Source organism: Neovison vison, chromosome 7 (assembly GCF_020171115.1).
Source record: "Neovison vison isolate M4711 chromosome 7, ASM_NN_V1, whole genome shotgun sequence".
Classification (NCBI taxonomy): Eukaryota; Metazoa; Chordata; class Mammalia; order Carnivora; family Mustelidae; genus Neogale; species Neogale vison.
Window position 1 is genome coordinate 96,627,471 of NC_058097.1, and position 17,408 is coordinate 96,644,878.

Below are 17,408 nucleotides of genomic sequence, written 5' to 3' on the forward strand. Positions count from 1 at the left end.
TGAGGATTGGGAACTTTATGAACTGGTAAATGGCCTCTGGACAGAATTATTTGTGTTTAGGAATTTTAAGTTCTGTCTGTGACTGTTTTGTTTTGGTTTCCCAAGCACAATGGAAAGAGTTGGGGCTTCAGGCCTTACCTCCAGGCCTCATGGTAGTAGAAGAAATTATTTCTTCTGAGGATGAGAAAATGCTTTTGGAAAGCGTTAACTGGGCAGAGGATATAGAAGATCAAAATGGTAAGTAAAACTTCTAAAATACGATATTTAAATGTCTGCAAAATGCCATGTCAGTGCTTCTCCTTTCCTCCTCCTCCTTTGCTTTATTAAAATTTCTAATATTTCCTCAAAATTACTTGAAGTAGCCTAGATCTAATATTAGGCGAGTCATGCCAACATTTCTTAAGGGCATTAATAATAAATGACATTTATATAGTTATCAATTTTAACCTCCAAACGAATTAATATTCATTAGCTAACATTTGTAGAGCCAACATTGGTAAGCCCTTTCACATACATTATCTCCTTTGATCCTGTCCCCTCCACCCCACAAGGCACATTTCCAGTGTGGGATCAGCAGCTCAGCACCTTGCTGCCGCAATGCAGTGAGAGCCTCCTGGAGATATTTGCAAATGGGAGTTCCTCTGACCTTTCCCAGATCATAACGGTCTTGTGAGTGGCAGCATCCCTAGTTGACTCTTCCAGGTTGATGGGATGAAACTCCAAGGCTTTGTCACCATTTTAGATGGAAAAGAACTGCAGAGAGGAGGTAGAAGGGTTAATTTTTAAAAAATTTTATTTATTTATTTTTATTTTTTTGAAAGATTTTATTTATTTATTTGACAGAGAGATCACAAGTAGGCAGAGAGGCAGCAGAGAGAGAGAGAGAGAGGAGGAAGCAGAGCAGAGAGCCCGATGTGGGACTCGATCCCAGGACCCTGAGATCATGACCTAAGCCGAAGGCAGAGGCTTAACCCACTGAGCCACCCAGGTGCCCAGCCTACCAGGTGTCCAGTAGTTATCAAAAATTACCATTCCTAAAGGAGTCCTGACTCACAATTTTGACTTTGAAATAGACAAAGGAATGCAAATATTTTTCTCTCAAATAGTTTCCTTTCTTTTCTTCATTTAGTTCAAAAATCCTTGAAGCACAGGAGGGTAAAGCATTTTGGTTATGAATTCCACTATGAGAACAACAACGTAGATAAAGACAAGCCATTACCAGGGGGTAAGTAATTGCTAATAAACTACAAATGCTGGCTCAGGAAAGAAAGATATAATGTACTGGAAGTATGTCATAGTGTGTTTCGTTTGCCATTTCTAGGTACACTGTTGAAATAGCTGATTAAAGTTAAAACATTTACATTACATTCATAGTGAGTTTTTGTAAAAACTGGATACATGTAGCTAAGGCTAAAGTTCCTCTTGAATACCATCCTCCCACACCTCTCAGAAGCAGTATTGTTAACAGGTGAGGGCACTTGCTGTAACAAAGGAGTTTAAGGCCCTGCAGAGAGACTGGAGAAGTGTGTAGTTGTTAACATGTAGTGTTAGAGCGTGTGTGTTACATGTTCACATCTCATGTGGATGCCTCCAACTTGTTTTTCTCCTTTATTAAATGTTTTGGAGATCTGCCGTGAATTTTCGTCGTGTTCAGTGTTCGACAGTGGTTTACTCAGTTAGTTTGCTGTTGGTAGACACTTAGGTTTTTTCTAGTTTTTGGCTTTATAAGGGCTGCTGTGTGTGTGTTTGTGTATATCTCTTAGGCAGGAAGCAAGAATTTCTCAAGGGAGACTGCTAAGTAGTAGAATTGTTATGTCAAAGCTGTGTTCATTTAAAAATGTTAACAGATAGGGCGCCTGGGTGGCTCAGTGGGTTAAGCCGCTGCCTTCGGCTCAGGACATGATCTCAGGGTCCTGGGATCGAGTTCCGCATCGGGCTCTCTGCTCGGCAGGGAGCCTGCTTCCTCCTCTCTCTCTCTGCCTGCCTCTCTGCCTACTTGTAATCTCTCTCTGTCAAATAAATAATAAATAAAATCTTTTTAAAAAATAAATAAATAAAAATAAAAATGTTAACAGATACTGGGAAACCGCCCCCAGCTCAGCTGTATCGACATGGTTATTACCCAGCATGGACCTCCTTCCCGCCACCTCTACCAACATGTGATACAATAAAACTTTTAACTTTAGAATTTCCTGATTACTAGTGAGGTTGGCCATTTTTATTTACCTTTCTGTGAATTCCCCTTCATATCATTTGCCAGTTTTTGCTACAGGGTTGACTGATTAATAAGATTTTATTGTATGATCTGTAAATTAAACCTTTGGTAGGATTGTGTGGGACTTACATTTATTTGTATGACTTTAATCTTATTGAAAGCTTATTTTCCCTCATAAAATAACATTTCTGACTTCAGTGAAAGTAAGTTAGTTTTACTTTGAAAACTATTTTGTTTTTGTCTTTTAAATATTTAGTTTTTTGAGTAATGTCTACACCTAACATGGGGCTCAGTGGGGCTTAAACTCGTAGCCCGAGATCAAGAGTCACATGTTCCTCAGACTGAGCCAGCCAGGCACCCTGAAAACTGTGTTTTTTAGAAGGAAATAATTTAGGGGTGCCTGGCTGGCTCAGTTGGAAGAAGGAGCGACTCTTGATCTTGGGGTCATGAGTTCAAGCCTCACATTGGGTGTGGAGATGATTCAGAATAAATCAGTTAAATTTAAATTTAATTTTAAAAAGTGGAATAATTTAAAATAACAAGAAAGAGTCATCAGGCTAATTTCCAGTTTATAATAGTAAATTTTATCATTTTATTGCTGTCTTACAAAATGTCAAAATTGTGAGCAAAATTTTTCTTTTGGATATTTTGTTTCACTAAAAATCAATAAAATAACTTTAAAAGATTCTGAAGGTTTCATTTTAATTTTGTTTTGTCTTAGCGGTTTATTGTTATATTTAGATCTTGACTGCTAAATAAAAGCTGTGATTTTTCTCACAGTGGCTTTTCTAATTCCTTTTTTTAAAAATTATTTTATTTATTTATTTGACAGACTGAGATCATAAGAAGGCAGAGGCAGGTGATGGGGGTGGAGGAAGCAGGCTCCCCGCTGAGCAGAGAGCCCGATGTTGGGCTCCATCCCAGGACCCTGGGATCATGACCGGAGCCACAGGCAGAGGCTTTAACCCACTGAGCCACCTAGGCGCCCCAGCTTTTCTAATTCTTGAGTAAAACTTGCAAAGTAAATATTTTAATGTTTTGTCTTTATGATTACTGACATCAGGTCTTCCTGACATTTGGGATAGCATTCTGGAGAAGTGGTTGAAGGAAGGCTTCATTAAGCACAAACCCGATCAACTGACTGTTAACCAGTATGAGCCCGGACATGGTGAGTATTTTCTTATTTCCACCTTGCAATCATATATGTCATGACTGAGTAGATTCCTTAACTCTCTAAAATCAAAGGTATGATTTTTTAGCATAAACTATCTCTTCGCATTAATTTGCTTGTGTCTGTTACCTGAGTTGGCTATTTAATCCCCTGCAGATTTACACGTTAATCCCTTGGGGAATTTGTGTCTCAAAGTGTAGATAAGCCCCTTTGCTGTCTGTGGTCTTTTTGGTCTCAGCATTTCATTCAGAGAGCAGGGGTGGGGGGAGACTGTTGCAAAGACACAGGAGGCCCGTGTGGTGGCAGAGCTTAGCTTACGGATACGCAGAAGGCGGCTGTTTGGCTGGATGGTCTTGCTCTTCCTTCCTTCTCTGAGAATGTGACGACAATTCTAGGATGATATGTTAGTAAAAGTCTTTAGGCTCCGGAGTTTTTTTGCACTTTTTAGCAGCATCTCTGTGGGGTATTTGTAGTAGTGAAATGTTCTTAAGGATTTTAGCAATGGCAGACATTATGGGGTTTGGGGTTTTTTTCCTGCTTTTATCATCACGTATTGTAATTACGTATATACCTGTCAGTCTTTCGATTGGTGTGTATGCTCCCTGAGGACAGGGCTCTGTCTTCCTGCTTTATATACTCCTGCCACACAGCAAAGTCCTTCTTCTTGGGAGATGCTCAGTGAAGGTAGTTGAGCAGTTGATGTCAGAATGATGCGTGTGTCTCGTCTTCATACCCGGCTCTTGCTTGTGTTCTGCTTGTGCTTGGGGATCCCATGTTCACGGGCAAACAGCACTTTGGCATTGATCTACCACGCGTTCTCTTGGGCTGGGATTGGGCGAATGCCCCAGGGGAGCAGCGACTCGCATCTGGGTGTCAGAGCGGAGCCAGTGGCTCTTGGCCGTGAAGTGGAGAGATTTTCCGTTCAGGTTTGGTCTGATGTCATGGAGTTGCATTAACCCTCGGCGTTTGCTTTTCACTAAGTGACGGTGCCTTCCTGAGAGCAGCCGTGTTCTGCTGTGAGGCTGTGTGTGTCTTCAATCTACTGAAAGAACCAATGAAATGACCTATTGTTTTATTTTCTGTCCCAGGAATTCCTGCTCATATTGACACACATTCTGCTTTTGAGGATGAGATTGTTTCTCTCAGTTTGGGGTCAGAGGTAAATGTTCAAACGTTTTCATTAACCGTCAACAACTCTTACCTTCTACGATGCTGTTTCACAGGATTTCCCACACTTAAGTAAAATGAGGTAGGATTTAAACCTAAGTAAAGGTGCTAATAGCACCTTTATATCTTATAGAATATAAAGTGATCATAGCCTCTTCTTTCAGGTGTCTGAAGTTTTATGCATCAGCTGATCAGATGGTAGGAAACCTCCTGTTTTTTTCACATATTTTTACACGTTTCACTTTGTAGCTGGTGAAGACTAGCCAGACTCCCCTCCTGACGGGCAGCAGTGCCACCTAGTGGCAACAGATGGTGGCTACGTGCCACAGGAAAAGGAACACAAAACTAAAATGTGTGTCCAGAATTTTATACTTTTCCACATAGATTACCTGATTCATTCCCTTCAGAAACTCTGAGAAGTCCACGATAATATACTGATTTTTACAGACGAAGAATATGAGGTTCATGTTTATTCATCGACTTGTTTGTATAGCTGCACTTTCCTGGAGCTGCTCAAGATAGAAAAAGCATGATTTAAAGGGATGGGTGTAAACCGCAGGTAGAATTTTTAGTTAGAAATCAGCATTTTAAGTCCAGAAGAACCTTTAAAATATCAGGTCCTATAATCTAACCAGAGGTTGCTTCAAAATCTGATCTTGTTCCTAGAGGCGAATACTGTTTCCTAGGTGGTTGTTTTGCCTTTGTGAGGTCCCTATCACTAGGTTTTTGGTGCTTTGGCTTTTTAACTGATGCTGAACTCATGTGATGATGGCAGTGCTGTGACGTGAGAGTTAGTACTCTTTGATGTGTCTTGTCACCCACATGTGTGGATTTTTATTAAATGCTTTCTAAATAAGGAGGACGGGTAGGAAAAACAAAGAGCTCTTCTCTCTGGCTTGTTTTTATTTTACCTCTTATCCTGGCTTGTGGCTTTAGGGGATCCGTAAGTAAAGAACGTCTTTGTCTTTTCCTCTCAACTGTCTAACCAGCTGAGAAAGGAGACACAGCTGGAGATCAGAGTGTCGGCTTTACTACTGAGAAAACACGGCAGAGAAGGGCTTTGGATCTGTAGCCAAGTGGACGTATTAATACTTCACCTCTGAATCAAAGTGACTTGCTGGGCTTGTCACCAGTGCAGCCAGACAGCTGGAGACCTTGCTCGTGGAGGCAAGAGCTTCCTCTCTAACAGGACATGAAGGAGCACATATTGGGTTCTGCAGACCGTGTAGATCTGAAAAAGAGAGCAAGCGAAGAGCTCAGCCGAGCGAGCGTGGCCCCAGTCTAGCTACTGCCCTGAGCCAGGCCCTCTCTCCTGGGCAATTAAAAGTGAAGGGTTGGCGGGGGCGCCTGGGTGACTCACTAGGTTCCAGGACCAACCCTTGATTTCAGCTCAGGTCATGATATCAGTCAGGGCTGTGAGATCGAGCCCTGAGTTGGGACAGTTGGCAGCGATTCTGGAGATTTTCTCCCTCTGCCCCTCCCCCTGGTCACACGCATGCACTTGTGCTCTCTCTCTCTTCCTCTGTCTCTCTCTCTCTCTCTAAAAAGAAAAAAGAGTGAAGGCGTAGAGAAAAGCCAGGTATGTTGTTCCTTTGCTTTTACTCTGGTGGAAATTTCTGCCCCACCTATGGAAATATGAGGAGTGAAACTAAATGTTCCTCCACAACTGGAAGTCATAAAGAAGGGAAAAGAAGGGAAAACGTGTCCTGCACTGATAATATGCTGCAACTGTCACCTCCATTTGGTGTCTCTGAAGGTACATAATTTTTAGCTGCCAATTTGGATTATGGGGTTCTTGGCTAAAGCCGCCTTTGTAGTAGCAGGAAAGCATGCATGTTACGCCTTACGACAAGACCAATAGATTCTCTTGTTAAGAGATAGTTTTTGATGGGTAGCCAATCTTTGTAATTTGGGGGAAAAAATATTTACTAGACATGTAAGTGTATGATGATATTTAAAAAGTTGACTGTATTTGGAGCCCTTTGTTTTGTATGTAAAATGGGATTAACATTAGCTCCTGTCTGGCAGAAGGATTGTGAGTTAACTCTGTAAACTGTTTTATAACTCAGAGCGGTTCATACGTGCAGAGTTACTAAAAGTAAGGTGCTTCTTTGGTCCCTTCCTGGAAGGTTTCACTTCTGTAACAGAGGGAAGATCACGTTCCCATGGGCTCAAAAATAAGATTTCTGGTGGTCCCCAGAAAGGTGGCTTTCTCCTTTTCTTCTTGCATTTACCCACCTTTCCACCTGTTCTGTTTGCTTTTGACACTGTAGTTGTTTGCACTTTCTTCTGGCTCTGTGCCCCAGACTTAGAATCTGTCTCCCAGACTTCTGTCCCTTTTTCTTTATTTCTTTGACAGCCTTAATTATTGGAAGAAATTTACTGTAGGATCTACTCCAGCTTCTATCCCATTGTAATAATTTGTCAGTGGCACCATTGTTTTTAGTGTTTTGTTTTTCATTAGCTAAAATCCTTGAGATTATGCCTAATTCTTTTTCTTTTTTAAGATTTTATTTATTTATTTGTCAGACATAGATCACAAGTAGGCAGAAAGGCAGGCAGAGAGAGAGAGAGGAGGAAGCAGGCTCCCTGCCGAGCAGAGAGCCCAATGCAGGGCTCAATCCCAGGACCCTGGGATCATGACCTGAGCCGAAGGCAGAGGCTTTAACCCACTGAGCCACCCAGGCGCCCCTATACTTAATTCTTTACTTGCTTCCTTTTCCTCGAAAATTTCTGAGAACTCCTAATTTGTTTTATTGAGTGTAATTGACACACAATATTATATTGATTTCAGGTATAACAGTGATTTGAAATGTATATACACTACAAAATGTTCACCATAACAAGTCTGGTTACCTTCTGTCACCCTACAAAGTTAATACACATTACATCAAAATTCACGGAGAGACTGACCAAAGGGTCATCACAATGGGCACAGATAGCTGTGGGTTTAAACACAGAGATATTTGAAGAAGTAGTAATTTTATAAGAAGTTGGTTTGTCAGTAAGTATTTTTTATTATGATGATTTTTGGAACTGAGTGGGGTGAACAATTGGGTGTCTGGTTAATGAAGGCTTTGTCTGTTGAATGCCTGCCAGAGGGCTCTGAATTCGTTACATTGCTTGTTCCTCTCCAGGCTCATGCTTTTAGCAAATAGTTACTAAGTCCAGCTTGATCTTCTGAAATATATGGTACTGAGTAAAAATTTTTTGTGAAATGTTTTGAGCGACCCAGTTTCTCTGTTGCCAGCTGAGTAGTTTTGTAGATTTTTGTTTTTTTCCAAACTCTATATTTTGCCCCAGAGATGTTCCGATGCTGGAGTGATTCTCGTCGTGTCCTGTATGTCAGGGATGAAGGTACTTCAGGAAGAGGGTACTTCTCTTTCAGGAGTGTGTTGCTTTAACAGACAAATGTTCCCTTGTTTTCTGATCCTCAGCACAAATTGGGGGAAGAAAACAAAGATACTTTCTTGATGGGGTTTGAAACAACTAACACAATCTGGGCCCTCAGCATCCTGACCTCATCTTTAGCCTCAAATTCAGCCTCAGAATGTGTATGTAGAAGCAACATTTATAGCCTCAGAAGCCACACAGTTTCTTCTTATTTTTATCTTGCTTCCAGGCCCCAGACTTTATTCTTCTGCGAGTTCTTGGAATATTTACATTTTGTAAAGTTCTGTCAAATAAGCGGTGTCTGCCGTGTAGCTCCTTTCTCCCTTCTCCCTTAAAACTTGTTTGTGAGGGGCGCCTGGGTGGCTCAGTGGGTTAAGCCGCTGCCTTCGGCTCAGGTCATGATCTCAGGGTCCTGGGATCAAGTCCCGCATTGGGCTCTCTGCTCAGCCGGGAGCCTGCTTCCTCCTCTCTCTCTCTGCCTGCCTCTCTGCCTACTTGTGATCTCTCTCTGTCAAATAAATAAATAAAATCCTTAAAAAAAAAAAAAAACTTGTTTGTGATATTTTCCATCATCTCTGTAATGCTCTCAGCATTGAAAAGATGACGATCTGCCATCCAAGTGGTTTTATACTTGGGCCCGTGTGTGGGTGTGGGTGTGGGAGTGCGTGCGCAGGGACGCTCCATAGCCGCAGCTGTGGTGTGGCTGTGTATGTTGGCGGAGGTGCATCGGCCACGTCTTCGTTTCCCTTTGATCCAGTGTGTCCCTAACATTCAGAACTAACGTGGACAAGTGGATCCGGTTTGTGAGCCAGAAGGAGAGCTTTACCTTGCTTGGTTGTGTTTGTTTTTATACCGTGAATTCTGTTTTCACTTAAGCACTTCCCGTACTAACTTATGTTCTGAAGATTCCAATTTTTGTGTAATTTTCTTATCTTTCAAGATATCTTGGATATCCCCTTTTGTGTAAATGGGGCAAATGAGAGTCTGCTGACGATTCTTCCAGTGCCCTCCTCCTGTCCTTTATATGCTGCAGGATCCACACTGCCCTTACAGTGAGTAGAACGGCAAGAGATATGCCTGTTCCAGGGCCAGTAATCTGCTAAAAAAAAAATCTGTTTCACAGAGTGACATCATGAACTAGAACGTTTTGTTGTATTTGGAGCCTTCCAAGTACCAATTCTTTTATCTTTTCAGGTAGAATTTGTACATTTACTTTGTAGCAAGACAGCAGCATTGTATTACTGCGGGTATGTAGAACTAGAATGAAATTTATTGGTTGAGGGCAGAAAGCTACAGTAGAGGCGTGTGTAGGAGATGCAGTAGAAACTGGTGATTGGCTGTTAACTAAGAGGTCACTTGAATTTGGGGATAATAATAATAAAAGATACATACATATTACAAACAGTGTGTTTTAGCCTACCTGTAAATTCACTCACCGGTATTTTGATGTAGGGTCCTTCTTTCTGGGATGGTCCACAGTCTGCCTTGTCTTTCCAGCTTTCATTTCTTTAAGGTGAAGCAAAAACTTAAGATACCTGTGACATCTGAGTGATTGTATTTCCAAGATTTTATTAGTGAATTATCACATCTGTTACAACAATTCATTATTTTGTGTACTTGTACTGAGTCTTTTGCATTCAACCTTATGTATAGAGAAGAAAATCCTGTCTTTTCCTTTGTCAATTTCATTGGTTTCCATAATATATCATTAAGTAACTGCAAAATAAATGTGGATGCATTGAGTGCTTGACTTGTTAAGTATGTAGCTGGGGTGGTGAGAGTGGAAATGCATGAAGGTGTTGGAGAGTTGCCTGTGATTTGGGGGCTGAGCATACCTTCCAGAAGGAATGCAGCATCTCGGTTGGTTAAATAGGTGTCTCTTAAAAGAGCTTTTATTTCTGTGACCTGCAGGATACAAAAATATTTCCAGCTTTGATTCCCCATTCCCCACCTCTGACTTTGGACCTGAACATCCAACTCTCTAAAAGACATTTCTTTTTTCTAAGTCTGAACTCATCTTTGTTTTCAGCCGTTTACCACCCACCGCTCTTCGCCCCTACAAAACAAAATGAACTTTTGCTCTTCCTGAGTTTCCTGCTCTGTTTAATTGTCCGCCAGTGGATCAATTTAGAACCTGGGAAATAAGGTTTTTTTTTTTTAGGATTTATTTATGAGTGAGAGTGAGAGAGCATGAGCTGGGGGGAGGGGCAGAGGGAGAAGCAGACTCAGACTTCCTGCTGAGCAGGGAGCCCCACATGGGGCTCCATCCCAGGATGCCGAAAACAGCTGCTTAACTTGAGCCACCCAGGCTCCCCAAGAACCTGGGAAATAGTCTTGACATAACATTTTTATGATAGTGAATTTTGCTTTCAGCTGCTGTTTTAACTACATCTGCCAATATTTTCTTTGAAAAACAGTTCCTTGTGGCATAATTGTCATGCACTAAACTGCACGTTTTTGTTTTTTTTTAAAGATTTTATTTATTTATTTGACAGAGAGAGAGATCACAAGTAGGCAGAGACTCAGGCAGAGAGAGAGGAAGGGAAGCAGGCTCCCCGCTGAGCAGGGAGCCCAATGTGGGGCTTGATCCCAGGACCCTGGGATCATGACCTGAGCCAAAGGCAGAGTCTTTAACCCACCCAGCCACCCAGGCGCCCCTAAGCTGCGCGTATTAAAATAGACGCTCATGGGGCGCCTGGGTGGCTCAGTTTTTAAGCGTCTGCCTTTGGCTCAGGTCACCATCCCACGGTCCTGGGATCAAGCCACACATCGGGCTCTCTGCATGGCGGGAATCTTGCTTCTCCCTCTCCTGCTCCCCCTACTTGTGTGCCCACTCTCATGCTCTGCTCTCTCTCAAATAAATAAATGAATAAAAATCTTAACAAAAAAAATAAAACAAATGCTCATGAAAGCTTCATGGCTTTCAAGATGTTGAATGTGTCCATCATCCCCAGAAGTTTCCTTAACTCCTCCCGTTCCTCAGCACCTTACATCATGACTGTTTTCCAGAGTCTCTTATATGGGAAGAGGTACTCGTTGCTGTGTGGCTTCTTTCACTCAACGTAATTACCTGAGATGCATTCAAAGTCTAAACTTACTTGGTATCTTTTTTTGCTGAATAGTATAAGAACTTCAGAAGTCTTTAACTCCGTTACTCCCTGATAATTCATATCCTTTTATTGTTGTGTCTATGAATTCTCTTACATTTTTTTTAGTTACTTCTTTGGCAGTTACAGTCATTGTTCACTTAGACAAACTTACTGTTTCTGTTGCTCTTCATTCTTTTATGTCACACCTTACGTCTGGGATCGTTTTCCTTTTATATAATGCAGCACCTTGACATTCCTTTAGTCCAGGTCTGCTGCTGGCCATTCTCTTTCTCCCTCCCTCCCTCTCTTTCTGTCTTTCTTTCTTTCCTTCTTTCTTTCGTAGCCATTCTAAGACTGGTGAGGTGATATCTCATTATGGTGCCCATGGAAAAGTACTATCCTAAATAAGTTTTTCTTTATGAGGAGTGATCTAGGGCTAGAGATGTAGTCATGACTATTATTGTTCTTTTTACTTTAGCTGTCTCATTTTGGTTACTTGTGTATATGAATCTGTTAATTTATTTTGTTTAAGGAGGAAAGCTCAGAGGGTGCCTGGGTGGCTCAGTGGGTTAAGCCGCTGCCTTCGGCTCAGGTCATGATCTCAGGGTCCTGGGATCGAGTCCCACATCGGGCTCTCTGCTCAGCAGGGGGCCTGCTTCCCTTCCTCTCTATCTGCCTGCTTCTCTGCCTACTTGTGATTTCTGTCTGTCAAATAAATAAATAAAATCTTAAAAAAAAAAAAAAAGGAGGAAAGCTCAGAAAATAAATAAATGGAATTTAGGAAGCCTTTTGTCCAAAAATGTGAGGCATATTGCCCTGTTCTTTTCACATAAATTGTTTCTGATGAATTTATTCATTAATTTATTCATTTAAAAATATTTGTTGAGTATAAGCTACTAGACAGACTCTAACAAGTAAATAAGGGTAAAATCTCAAAAAATGTTTTTTAAAGCTAAAATGTTTCATTACCTTTGGAGCTTTGTCATATATAAAATAAAACTTATTTTTACTGAAGTAGTTTGTGATAGACTCTTGTTTTTGGAGTCCAGTTTTAGGTGATGTGGTTTTTCACTTCACAGTTCCTACAGAGGAATAAAGCCACAGTGTGATAAATGAAAGCGGATAGCAAGTGATCTCAGTGCAATGCATAAACATAATTATATTATAGGCTTTTTTTTTTTTGAAGATTTTATTTATTTGAGAGAGAGACAGAAGGAGCAGGGAGAGGGGCAGAGGGAGAAGCAGAGGCCCCACTGATCAAGCCCTATGTGGGGCTTAATCCCGAGACCCTTAGATCATTGATGTCAGATGCTTAACCAAATAAGCCATCCAGGTGCCCTGATATTGTATGCATTTATAAGCTAAGCATTTATAATATGGAATATTCAGTGGTGCCCCCAGTTTAGCATCTTTTCTTTTTCCGGCTTATTTTTCTGTTATGCAAGGTTTCCTTTGCTCTCGTTTTTGCCTTTTGCAAATGTGTTTCGACCATTAAAGTAAAAAATACTTCCTCTTGTTTTACATTCTACTTGAGCTCAGCCGTATAAAACAGTTCAAAATCACGTGTATTTGGGGGTGGAGATGTGAGATGGCAGCGTCGACTCATGCGGCAGCTGAGACCCTGTTCTGTAAGGCAGAGTTGTATGGAAAGGTGGAATTTGCTGACATATGCTGTAAAGTAGATTTGTTTGTGGTGTTTTCTTTTAAAATTTTTGCCTCGTTTTGCTTGTTTTCCATGCACAGTATTGCAGATAGGTTCCTGGCTACATATGCTAAGTGTATACACGGTACTTGAGCAGCCGGGGGTTTCCACACCAGAAACATTAGGTGATGCTCTGCTTCCCGCATCCGTTCTGCGAGGCAGTGAGAAGCCAGTGCGTTGGGGCTGTGGTGGGATTTCGCTCCTGCGTGTCCCAGGTGAGGGCCCATTTTGCTCAGCACCATCTTTATGTTCAAATATGCGTGAGTGTCCTCCTCCTGATAAGAGTATGGAGGCCTGTCCTTTATAATATTGGTCCTGACTCCAGAATGAGGGAGTGGAGTTTGGTTTCTTCCAGTGATTTCAAATGGGATGCCCTGGGTCTTGTTCTTGCCATTGTTTCTTTCCTTTGATTTTCACAGGACTGGGTAATCTTGCAGTTGCAGTTTTCAAGAAATTTAGCAAATTTCTGTTTTTGTTGTTTGGAAACCTATCTTGCTAGTAGTAGTCAATGAAGGGAAACAGATTGATTTCAGTCTTTGATTTTAACTTGCTTCAGGGAATGGAAACTAAGCAGGCTTATACGGGAGGAGATTGGAAGGTCATTGACAACAGCTGCTGGTCTCCAACATGTCCCAGACAAAATTTCTATTAGGTCCTCAGCCCTGGAATAATATGGCTTGTCAGCAGGCTTCTCTTCCCGCTACTTTTCAGCTGGCCAGAGTAGACTTCTAGGAGTGTCATTTTTGTAGAGAGACAGAAAATTGTATTTGTTTTACTAAAAATGTTTTCAGTTCCTTGTCTCTCCAATGGTGGACTAATGATCTCAAGCTCTGCTGGGATTCTGTATTTGTGATCCAAGGAGAGGATGTAAACAGACAGTGTTGACATACCCACAGTTGCTCGTCAGTAGTTCGTAGCTTTTGTCTTGGCCACTTGCAATTGTGTGTCTCCTTCTCTCCTTTCCTCTTGTCTGAACACAGCGGACATGCTCATGAGGTAGCATCACCTGTTTGCTGTTTACAGTAAAAAGCAAATTCTTATTTGGGTCCCATTTGTGTTTAGTAACAACCAACATCAGTGCAACTGCAGAAGATTTTATATTTGGCAGGCTGTGGGAAGCACATGGATTTCTCTCTCTTCTGCTCCCTACTTGGCTGTGGGATACTTTTCTGGTCAAACAGAGTGATCTCCACCATTTGGACATTCGTCACTTTCTGTGAATCACAGGTCCTTCTTCCCATCGCGTTGTCTCTTGTGTGTATGCCCTTGGGGTTTCAGAAGTCTAACCGTCTCAGCCCCTTTTTAACCAGTAAGGATCTACATTAAGTTTGTGTTCTTATCCGAAGTGTTCCCACTAGCAGCGTACCCTTTATTTTCCCATTTAGCTGACATGGAGATCTGTTTATTTCATGTACTTTTCTGTTGTGAATCTTCTCTTCACTTGAGTGAGAGAGTGATGGCTGTCTCTGGGGTTTTCATTCAATTGTACTTTGGATGCTTAAATGTTTTATAAGATCAGAAAGTCTAAAACTTTTTGTTTGCTTGCTTTGAACTGAACATTATCCTCACCCTCGCCCCACAAGCTTGCTTGAACCTTGATCTTTATTGACTCTGCCATCCTGGAAAATAAGGAAAATAGGTAAAACCAAAAAGAATAATTGGAAAAAAGTCCTGTGGAGCAAAGCTGTCACATGGCAGAATGATTCAGGAGTTGCAGGGAACATTATTGATTGTGAATCCTTTGTGAGTTTTTAAAAAAGCCTTCTTTTTTCTTTCTTTCTCTCACTTTCTCTCTTTTTTTTTTTGGTCTGAAACATTATTTAGTTAAAGATATATATATATATACATATATATATATTTTTAAAGACTAATCATTTTATTTATTTGACAGAGCGAGAGATCACAAATAGGCAGACAGGCAAGCAGAGAGAGAGGGGGAAGCGGACTCCCTGCTGAGCAGAGAGCCTGATGCTGGGTTTGATCCCAGGACCCTGAGACCATGACCTGAGGGGAAGGCAGAGGCTTAACCCACTGAGCCCCCAGGTGCCCCTGTTAAAGATATTTTAAATACGATGATAGTAACAATATTTTATGATGGACTGTTTCAAGAAAATTTTAATTTTTATAGAAAATGTACTTTTAATTTTATAAGTAAAAATTACTTTCTTAGATTAAAAAACAAACAAACAAACAAAAAACCCCTGTGCTTTCACATTAGATAGATTAGAGGTAATAGAAAACATATATATTGGTTTCTGTCCCCAGTTCCCGGTCAGAACTCCTGAAAAACTTGTAAATTTCCTAAGCGATAAGAATAGTAGGAGCATTTTTTGTTCTAATGTTTGGTCATTCACCTGGGTCCTGACACAGAGTTCCTAAATCCCTTGGAATATCCTGGCGGATGGCAGCATATTTTGTTCTAATGAGATGACTCTTAATGGGTGCCTTGATGAGGCCTGTTCACCAGAAGACCAAGCCATGGTTAGAAGCTTTGAATTTTCAGTCCTGTCCCCTATTCTCCAGATAGGAGCGAGGCTGGAGATGGACTTAATAATTGATCGTGTCTACGTGATGAGGCCTCCATAAAAATCCCAATAGTATGGGGTTCAGAGAACTTCAAGTTGATGAATGAACACGTGGCAGTCCTAAGAGAGGGGTATACCTAGAGAGGTCAGGGATGCCCTGCACCCCTTCTCATGTCCCTGCCCTATGCACCTCTTCCATCCGTTTGTTCGTCTGTCTCCTTTGTCATGTCATTTTATAAAAAACTGGTCAATAGTGAGGCAGCTGTTGTGATGAGTTCTGGGAGCCTCTAGAGCAAACTAATAATGGCCATCAGGAGTAATAATAAGTATTGTGTGTATTTTCTCACCTAAGTCCTGTAATAGTTGGCTTAGTTGGGAGCGTATTATTCTTCCTTGAAATTTGGCTTCTGTACTCAGGACAGGTATTTCCAAATTAATTAGTCTCATGTTCATACTTGTTAGTTCTAATCGTTTGCTTAAACTGAGATTTCCCTATTTAAAAATCATTACTCTCTGTTGCTGGGAGGAAATGGTTTGAATTTCACAAGTAAATAGGTACTGTATATTTGTCACACATATGAGTGCTAATTAGCCAGAAACCTCTGGGTGGGCAAGGACATGTCTCTCACTTTACATTGTGGCCTTTGATAGCTCAGACAATGAAAAATAAATATTTATCTAAAGAATAAACTAGAATCTAGTCTCTTATTTTCCCATCAACGGCTTCCATTGTCTTAACCCAAAGATTATTTCCTCTAATAACATAATTAATAAATGTGCTCATTATTCTTTCCCACGTGTAGTTTCTTCAGAAGATTGAAACCTCTATGTATTGGTTTAAAAATGGGTCACAGTGCCTTTTCTCCCCTTCAGCTTTTCAGTATAAACTTTTCCATACTGAAAAGTTGAAAGAATTCTACAGCAAATACCTGTATACCCACCACCTAGATTCTATAGTTAACATTTTAATATATTTGCTTTATCAAATATCTATCTGTCTGTCTATCCTCTTATTGGTATATTTTACTTAGACATTTTGGGAAGTTTTGGGTGTCCATGCACGTCACCCCCACAACTTCGGAATTCACCTGCAGTGTTTATCAGTAGAATGTTTTTAGAGTGTGGCTATTTGAAATTATATGTGATCATTTAGGAATGGGTAATTGTTAGAAAATGAAATTCTATCATCTTACCTTATTTTCCATGCTTCCAAGGGAAGGAAGCTGCTTAGTTCTGTATAGTTCTTTGTAGTTTATGAAGAATTCTCATGTCTGTTATCGAATTTGGACAGATAATATTGCTGATAGTAACAGTAGCTAACACGCCCTGTGGCAGGTACCACGCCAACCGTTAGCCTTTAACAAAGATGCTAAATTCTGTTCCTCCCACTGATACTGGGTATTTATTTTCAAGTGGAGTGATTTGTTCATTTAGAAGTATTTTCTAGGGCACCTGGGTGGCTCAGTGGGTTAAGCCTCTGTCTTCGGCTCAGGTCATGATCCCAGGGTCCTGGGATGGAGCCCCACATCGGGCTCTCTGCTCAGCGGGGAGCCTGCTTCCTCCTCTCTCTCTGCCTGCCTCTCTGCCTGCTTGTGATCTCTCTCTCTCTGTCAAATAAATAAATAAAATTTAAAAAAATAAAAAAAATATTTTCTAGCCCTGTGGCATGCCTTTTGAATTCACGTTTGTCAGCTACTGCTACGTTTAGACTGAACTCTTTGGGGTTTGGGTTCCAGAGGACAAAAACAGTTTTCTGGGTGTTGTATCTTTATAGGTTGTTATCCATAATAATACTTGAGCACAACTTAGGAAGAGTTGCTGAAAACATTGTATTTTTTATTATCTTTTATAAATTAGCCTTTAATATCCAAAATGTTGAGTGACTTTATAAGCAAAATGGGTCATATGTGAATAGGCATCTCATGGTTGTTTGGGGGGATTATTAATTAATTTTTAATATCCTATGAATAACTATAGCTGCTGTTTTTCATATTTATTTTGTGCCAGATACTGTGATTTATAACTGTGGTATATTTAATTCATGTATCCAGCCTCTAAGGGCTGAAGACCCTGAGCCACGAAGGGATTAAGTGGCTTGTCCTGGGTCATGTGGCTAGCAAATGCAAGGGTCAGGATGTGAGTATTT

At 40.9% G+C, this 17,408-nt stretch overlaps 1 protein-coding gene across 1 annotated transcript in view; it reads left to right on the forward strand.

Moving 5' to 3' along the window:
- The window catches only part of ALKBH8 (alkB homolog 8, tRNA methyltransferase), a 52,617-nt gene that overhangs the window by 12,285 nt on the left and 22,924 nt on the right, over nucleotides 1-17,408 (forward strand). The window contains exons 4-7 of the mRNA XM_044257724.1: nucleotides 106-237; nucleotides 1,130-1,225; nucleotides 3,279-3,383; nucleotides 4,475-4,545. Of these exons, the coding sequence (XP_044113659.1) occupies nucleotides 106-237; nucleotides 1,130-1,225; nucleotides 3,279-3,383; nucleotides 4,475-4,545 (404 nt within the window). The remainder of the gene's footprint in view (nucleotides 1-105; nucleotides 238-1,129; nucleotides 1,226-3,278; nucleotides 3,384-4,474; nucleotides 4,546-17,408) is intronic.